General features: G+C 41.3%; 1 protein-coding gene across 2 annotated transcripts in view; it reads right to left on the reverse strand.

The window, feature by feature from the left end:
• The window catches only part of LOC137378176 (peroxidasin homolog), a 272,519-nt gene extending 267,610 nt beyond the window's left edge, over positions 1-4,909 (reverse strand). For both annotated transcript variants that reach the window (XM_068048332.1, XM_068048333.1), the window contains exon 1: positions 4,662-4,909. In XM_068048332.1, coding sequence (XP_067904433.1) covers positions 4,662-4,822 — 161 coding nt within the window. In that variant the 5' untranslated portion in view covers positions 4,823-4,909. The remainder of the gene's footprint in view (positions 1-4,661) is intronic.
• Positions 4,910-9,183: the final 4,274 nt, after the last annotated feature.

Below are 9,183 nucleotides of genomic sequence, written 5' to 3' on the forward strand. Positions count from 1 at the left end.
CTTTTTAATTTTTCTCTACACTAATTTTATCAAAGGTGTTGGCAGACCGGTAGCCTTTGTTCTTGACTGTTTCGGACTTTATCATTCTGCAATATGGATTGGGCTCTAGTATGGCACTCATTGAGGACTCAGTCCCACATAAAATCACAAATCCAAGATCAAAACATCGAAAGTAGGTGAAGAAGTAGGCCATTCGGCCCTTCGAACCTGCTTTGCCATTCATTATGATCATGGCTGATCATCCAACTCAGTAACCTGTGCCTGCTTTCTCCCCATATCCTTTGATCCCTTTCGCCCCAAGAGCTATGTCTAACTCCTTCTTGAAAACATATGTTCTGGCCTCAACTTTATTTTATTTAGAGATACAGCACTGAAACAGGCCCTTCGGCCCACCGAGTCTGTGCCAACCATCAACCACCCATTTATACTAATCTTACATTAATCCCATATTCCTACCACATCCCCACCTTCCCTCAATTCCCCTACCACCTACCTATACTAGGGGCAATTTATAATGGCCAATTTACCTATCAACCTGCAAGACTTTGGCTGTGGGAGGAAACCGAAGCACCCGACGAAAACCCACACGGTCACAGGGAGAACTTGCAAATTCCGCACAGGCAGTACCCAGAATCAAACCCGGGTCGCTGGAGCTGTGAGGCTGCGGTGCTAACCACTGCACCACTGTGCCACCCGCACAGTTTGCTGTGGTAGCGAATTCCACAGGCTCACCACTCTCTGGGTGAAGTAATTTCTCCTCATCTCAGTCCTGAAAGGTTTACCCTGTATCCTTAGACTATGACCCCTGGTTCTGGACTCCCCCACCATTGGGAACATCCTTCCTACATCTACCCTGTCAAGTCCTGTTAGAATTTTATAGGTTTCTATGAGATCCCCCCTTGCTCTTCTGAACTCCAGCGAATATAATCCTAACCGACTCAATCTCTCCTCATACGTCAGTCCTGCCATCCCAGGAATCAGTCTGGTAAACCTTCGTTACACTCCCTCTATAGCAAGAACATCCTTCCTCAGAGAAGGAGACCAAAACTGCACACAATATTCCAGGTGTGGCCTCACCAAGGCCCTGTATAATTGCAGCAAGACATCTCTGCTCCTGTACTCGAATCCTCTCGCTATGAAGGCCAACATACCATTTGCCTTTTTTACCGCCTGTTGCACCTGCATGCTTACTTTCAGCAACTGGTGTACAAGAACACCCAGGTCTCGTTGCATATTCCCCTCTCTCAATTTATAGCCGTTCAGATAATAATCTGCCTTCCTGTTTTTGCTACCAAAGTGGATAACCTCACATTTATCCACATTATACTGCATCTGCCATGCATTTGCCCACTTACTTAACTTGTCCAAATCACACTGAAGCCTCTCTGTATCCTCCTCATAACTCACCCTCCCACCCAGTGTTGTGTCATCTGCAGATCTGGAGATATTACATTTAGTTCCCTCATCTAAATCATTAATATATATTGTGAATAGCTGGAGTCCTAGCACCGATCCCTGCGGTACCCCGCTAGTCACTGCCTGCCATTCGGAAAGAGAACCATTTATTCCTACTCTTTGTTTCCTGTTTGCCAAACAATTTTCTATCCATCGCAATACACTACCCCCAATCCCAAGCGCTTTAATTTTACATGCGAATCTCTTATGTGGGACTTTGTCAATAACCTTTTGAAAGTCCAAATAAACCACATCCACTGGCTCCCCCTCATCAACTCTACTAGTTACATCCTCAAAGAATTCTAATAGATTTGTGAAGCATGATTTCCCTTTCGTAAATCCATGCTGACTCTGTCTGATTCTACCACTGTTCTCCAAGTGCTCTGCTATAAAATCTTTGATAATGGACTCTAGAATTTTCCCCACTACCGATGTCAGGCTGACTTGTCTATAATTCCATTTTCTCGCTACCTCCTTTTTTAAATAGTGGGGTTACATTAGCTACACTCCAATCTGTAGGAACTGTTCCAGAGTCTATAGAATCTTGGAAGATGACCACCAATGCATCCACTATTTCTAGGGCCACTTCCTTAAGTACTCTGAGATGTAGATTATCAGGCCCTGGGGATTTATCAGCCTTCAATCCCATCAATTTCCCCAACACCGTTTCTCTACTAATACTGATTTCCTTCAGTTCCTCTCTCTCACTTAACCCTGTGTTCCCCAACATTTCTGGTATGATATTTGTGTCCTCCTTTGTGAAGATAGAACCGAAGTATGCATTTAGTTGGTCAGCCATTTCTTTGTTCCCCATAATAAATTCCCCTGTTTCTGACTGTAAGGGACTACATTTGTCTTCACCAATCTTTTTCTCTTCACATACCTATAGAAACTTTTACAGTCAGTTTTTATGTTCCCCACAAGCTTACTCTCGTACTCTATTTTCCCCTTCTTAATCAATCCCTTGGTCCTCCGTTGCGGAATTCTAAACTGCTCCCAATCCTCAGGTCTGTTGTTTTTTCTGGCGAATTTGTATGCCTCTTCCTTGGATCTAATGCTATCTCTAATTTCCCTTGTAAGCCATGGTTTGGCTACCTCTCCCATTTTACTTTTGCGCCAGACAGGAATAAACAATTGTTGCAGTTCATCCATGCACTCTTTGAATGTTTGCCATTGCCTATCCATCATCATCCCTTTAAGTAACATTTCCCAATCCATCATAGCCAACTCGTGCCTCATACCTTCGTAATTTCCTTTATTAAAATTCAGGACCCTAGTCTCAGAATCAACTACGTCACTCTCCATCATGATGAAGAGTTCTATCAAATTATGGTCGCTCATCCCCAAGAGGTCTCGCACCAGTAGATTGTCAATTATTCCTCTCTCATTACACAATACCCTGTCTAGGATGGCCTGTTCTCTAGTTGATTAGATTATGATTTTTTGATTAGAGATACAGCACTGAAACAGGCCCTTCGGCCCACCGAGTCTGTGCCGAACATCAACCACCCATTTATACTAATCCTACACTAATCCCATATTCCTACCAAACATCCCCACCTGTCCCTATATTTCCCTACCACCTACCTATACTAGTGGCAATTTATAATGGCCAATTTACCTATCAACCTGCAAGTCTTTTGGCTTGTGGGAGGAAACCGGAGCACCCGGAGAAAACCCACGCAGACACAGGGAGAACTTGCAAACTCCACACAGGCAGTACCCGGAATCGAACCCGGGTCACTGGAGCTGTGAGGCTGCGGTGCTAACCACTGCTTCACTGTGCCTCAATGTATTGGTTCAGAAAACCATCTCGTATACACTCCATGAATTCCTCCTCTGTGGTATTGTGACTAATTTGATTTGCCCAATCTATATGCAGATTAAAGTCACCCATAATTACAGATGTTCCTTTATCACATGCATCTCTAATTTCCTGTTTAATGCCATTCCCAACATCATCACTACAGTTTGGGGGTCTATATACAACCCCCACTAACATTTTTTGCCCTTTAGTGTTTCTCAGCTCTACCCATACAGAGTCCACATTGTCAGAAAAGTTACAGAAGAATACTTCGGAGACATGCGAACTTTTATTGCTTTTAAGCGGAAGTAGTGTAATCTAGAATCTACTGTTCTAATTTTTGACTACTGGATAACTTTACCTCTTAAAAGCATCTAATTTCATATTTATTAATATGTGAATTCACTACCTGTGTGCCAATTAGAAATATCAGAGCGTATGGTGGCATTCCATACAATTTCTAGTAAAGCCCAACAATAAAACCTTATTCACTCCAGTGGCCTGGTATCGTACTGTGTATATGACTACGTTTTGGTTCCTACTAGCCAAGAAAGCTGACTTGTGCTTTGAGCTCAAGTAAGAACAATTAGGAGAAAGCTCAAGTCTTAACTGTCTTTCAGCCAGATCACCAGGATTCAATCGTCTACCAATGATAAATGTCTGGAATGATGAAAATTGTAGCCTTATTACTACCCAAATGATCTTTTAGCAGTGCATTTCATGAAACTAGTCATGCGTGAATACCAGAAACATACAATTCAGTAACTAAGAAACATAATATGTGACAGTATTTTTTCTCAAGCATTAACTTTATCTAGTGACTGAGTTTCTGGGCATATTAACTGACCAGGGAATACAGCAATTTCCCAAAATCATTTAAGTTAAATTCTGATTGATAATCCCTGAACAAGAGGAGGGGAAAAAGTGATGGCACACATCTGGCAAACCTCAATGGAAGAAAGGAGAGGGATCGAAAACAAAATTTCAAGAAATAAAACGCTAACCCTTCTAGTACTGTTAAAATAACTGTATTCATGGCTAACCCCTTTTTTAACCTCCTGGATGGTAAAGAACACAACCATACCTTTTAAAGAAAGAAATATTCATTTTGATTAATCATTCTTTTAGTTTATTAGTGTTTTTTTTTAAATAAAAGTGAAAAACAGCACCACTAGCATCTTTCTAAACAACCATGAACGCAAGTCGTTCAACTAACCATAGTCGAATTTTGAAGACCAACTTAGGTCGACCAACTTGAATCGTCAAACAAGTTATCCTAAATTCGTGCTCATTCTAAAAATGTACCTTGGATATTTTTTAATTGATTCACAAAATTCGGGGACTGCTGCTGATCCGAAATCAAAATGAGCAAAAGCGGGCTGGAGTACAACAGGCTACTTACAAAATACTTGTCTGTGCAGAAACCTCGGGGACATTTTCCAGCATTAAATGCATGCACCGCACCGTCGTCCGAAAACAAAGACACCGACTTGGGCAAGACGAACACAGAGGTGAGAAAAACAAAAAAACATTTACTAAAAACGCGAAACATTTTGCCAGCATGATGAAGCGGCGCCGAGTTTACTTTTACCCGAGCGCCAGTGGTCAGATTCAAGCCCGACTATACTTGCAGGCAAGAGCCTGCAGGAGGCACGTGTACCCTATCAACCCAGTGAGTTTCAACCCGCACATTTCAAAACGCCTCTCACACAATCCTGTCTCTGAGAATGACTGAACGAATCCATTACCACATGCAAATGAAATAGTCACTAATATTATCTATATCTGATATGTCAACATATTAGGCTATATATATGCCAAATATAATTCGCAATATTTGTAACTATTTCTTTACTTTTGATGTTATACAGTTTTCAGAAAACGTAAACTTTGCGAAATTTAACATTCAGTTGACTAGATAAATGTATTTGTCGGTGCATGTCAAAATGTAATCCTTGCTTTTCTTTGAATTTGCTCTTAGTTTTAACAGCTTGGTGTGTTGGTAAACTGCAGCCCCTTCAGTTTGCTTAAAGGAGCCGCCTAGTGGCTAAAATGCTTCTGTCCCTCAAAAATAAGGATGCTTGCTAATTTAACATAACATAAATTTAACATTTAACATACACTTCTTCCAGGTGAAGCAGCGACTTACCTGTACTTCCTTCAATTTAGTATACCGTATTCACTGCTGAACACAAAAGTCCGAGTGTATCAGGCCTGTGTCCTCAGTACCTTGCTCTATGGCAGCGAGGCCTGGACAACATATGTCAGCCAAGAGCGACGTCTCAATTCATTCCATCTTCGCTGCCTCCGGAGAATACTTGGCATCAGGTGGCAGGACCGTATCTCCAACACAGAACTCCTCGAGGCGGCCAACATCCCCAGCTTGTACGCACTACTGAGTCAGCGGCGCTTGAGATGGCTTGGCCATGTGAGCCGCATGGAAGATGGCAGGATCCCCAAAGACACATTGTACAGCGAGCTCGCCACTGGTATCAGACCCACCGGCCGTCCATGTCTCCGCTTTAAAGACGTCTGCAAACGCGACATGAAATCCTGTGACATTGATCACAAGTCGTGGGAGTCAGTTGCCAGCGTTCACCAGAGCTGGCGGGCAGCCATAAAGACAGGGCTAAAATGTGGCGAGTCGAAGAGACTTAGTAGTTGGCAGGAAAAAAGACAGAGGCGCAAGGGGAGAGCCAACTGTGCAACAGCCCCGACAAACAAATTTCTCTGCAGCACCTGTGGAAGAGCCTGTCACTCTAGAATTGGCCTTTATAGCCACTCCAGACGCTGCTTCACAAACCACTGACCACCTCCAGGCGCGTATCCATTGTCTCTCGCGATAAGGAGGCCCAAAAGAAATTCACTGCTGATAATGCAGTACCCTCTACATTGGGGAGACCAAACGTAGATTGGGTGTCCACTTTGTGGAACACCGCTGCGCAGTCTGCAAGCATGACCCCAAGCTTCCAGTTGCTTGTTATTTTAATTCACCACCCCGCACTCATGCCCACATTTCCATCCTTGGCCTGCTGCAGTGTTCCAATGAAGCTCAACATCTGCTTGAGGAACAGCACCTCATCTTCCAATTAGGCACTCTACAGCCTTTTGTTCTGTGACATCTCTGTTGTTAATCTCTCCTGCCCTCTGCCCTATCGCACACCTTCCCTCTTGTTCATCTTCCCCCCACCACCCCCCCCCTTTCACTTGCTCAATGCCGGTTACATTTCTAACTTTTGCCAGTTCTGATGAAAGGTCACAGGCTTGAAATGTTAACTCTGCTTCTCTCGCCACAGATGCTGCCTGACCTGCTGAGTATTTCTAGCACTTTCCAATTTTATTTCAGATTTCCAGCATCCGCAGTATTTTGTTTTTATTATACTCGCGAATTTAATGCTAGTTTTAATCTTGTTCCACTTGGGATCTATAAAATCAGCAGCACACAGAGCTGAATGTAAACATGAAACGGTTAGTGAAAAACATACATTTGTAAAATCAAAATTTCAGTGTGTTTCTTATCATTTTAAAGTTATATAGTCACTTCTGAAAAGATTCATGTTTTCTTAAAATATGCCATGATGTTAGGATATCACATGGATGTAAATTCCTTTTATCGTGTCTCTCTCTAAAACATCCTCAAGTGCTTCATATACAATGAATTACATAGAAATCTAATTTTTGTGATGTTGTGGGAAGACTGTTTGCCAAGACATTGGAAGAACTAATCTACAGGATGATCTCATTGAAGTGTTTATGATGATTAAAGGAATTGATAGGGTAGTTAGAAATAAACTATTTCCTCTGGTGGTGAAGTCCAGCACAAGACAGCACAACCTTAAAATTAGAACAAGGCCGTTTGGGGTGATGTCAGGAAGCACTTCATACAAAGGATAGTGGAAATCTGGAATGCTGGTTCCACAAAAATCTGTTCAAAATAAGAGTTTTTTTTTAAAAAAAGGACAGTACTGATAGCAATGCAGCACTCCCTTTGAAGTGTCAACCTATAGGGCCATAATTTGCGGTGGCATCTAACAGCATCTGTTTTTAGTTAGACGTGCCCTTTCACATTTAGCTTTTTAAATATTTTGGGTGGCAAGTTATTGAAAGCGCAAGCTGATAATGTCACAGCGAGGGAGTTTGGGCATTTGGGATCTGGGAAAATAGGGCAGGCACTGTGTATCTCTTTAACCAACCAGATTGTGAATTGTACAGTACAAGGACTGAGAAAAAAGTGTAAATTAGAGTAGGTGAATTCAATGTTAAATCAAGTACAGGAAGTGAAATAAAGGGAGGGATTGAAAGAAAAAGAGACAAAGTAAAACTAAAAACAAAGTTAAAGTTAAAAATGTTACATATATAAAATCCCCAATAATTAAAACCTAAAGGAATGAGACTCCACACATATAATTAATTTTCAGTGCCAGAGGTGGACTGACAGTAATGAACACTTAACATGTCATTATAAGTATACTTAGACTGAAATGGACAAGGCTGTGGCAAGTTCAGTTCTTACTTACCATGCAAGTAAAACGTCACACCGTTCAATGCATATCCATGGTACGACAGATAACGACATGCCATCTTCATGAAGTTTATGGGGGGGAGCATCTTGGATAACTTCTGGATTTTTGCATCTGCCCTCACCTAAAGTTGCTGCAGCATTGGCACATAAATGACAAGCGCCATTAGCCTCATCATTATATTGGCAGCAAATTATGGCCTATTGTTTTTCATAGAATTCTGCAAGCCCAACAACAGTAAACATGACACTTTATACAGGGTATTTTATATTAACCTCTCTGTTCCAATGAAAACTCTCCAAATATTAAAGTTTTCTTTTCAGCAAAACCTTCATTCCGAGTATTATTCTGGTCAATCTTTGATGTACTCTTTCCATGGCTCGAATGTCTTTCCTATTATGGGGTGCCCAGTCTGTAAGTAATGCTCCAACTGTGGCCCAGCATGTTAGAATAATTTCATTCCTTTTGCTTCATTTTTTTATGCATAAAACCCAGAATGCCATTTATCATTTTATGATCTTTTCCATCTTCATGCCCACCTTAAAGATCAGTGTAACTGTACCCCTACCTAAGTGGATAAAGGAATATGGGAAAGATGTGGGAATGCGATCAGGACTATTCACTCCATCAGAAGATAACCACCAACATAGAATGGCTGAATGGCCTATTTCCATGTAGATCTCTGTTGCTCCATACATTAAGAATCTTACCAGACAAATTTTATGAACAAAATAAAAATGTGAATGCACACTTAAATGTACAATGGACCAGAATTTCCTGAGCTGTTCCTGCTCCACTGCCATCACTTTGCCAGAAATGCAGCATAAATCCTGTTTCTACGTGTAAATGGGCCTCTGCCTTACTGATGGTAAATTTGTAGCTGCGGGACAGGAAAGCTCCAAGTAAATTATAGGCCAATGACTTCATAAAATACATGAACGCACACCTCTACATAGCTGCATAAAATATTAATGTGCTTTTTTGAGAACACAAAAAAAGTTTTATTTATGGTAAATTTCTTTTAACCGTTCTTTTACCCTAAAATATACATCATGTTTCTATGCATTGAACAGCATCGGACAGCTACCTGCCCACTCTGCTAATTCACATCCTCCTGCATTCTTACTCACTTTGCTGTCTGTTAATTTGGTAACTTTAGCAAACCAATTATTATTCATCTTGTGTCCATGTCCAAATCATTTATTTAAATGGCAAAGAGAGCTCCCAAGACAGAACACCAGGGCACACCATGACTTAACGTCCTGCCAATCTGACAATGGCCATTTACTATATGCTCCTAAGCGCCTCTATCCATTGAGCTATAGTCTAATGCTGCATGCACTGGCAAGAATATGCTTATGAAAAGCTAAAACTTAAAACAACATTTAGACTGAAATTTTAAAG

Source organism: Heterodontus francisci, chromosome 16, assembly GCF_036365525.1.
Source record: "Heterodontus francisci isolate sHetFra1 chromosome 16, sHetFra1.hap1, whole genome shotgun sequence".
NCBI lineage: Eukaryota > Metazoa > Chordata > Chondrichthyes > Heterodontiformes > Heterodontidae > Heterodontus > Heterodontus francisci.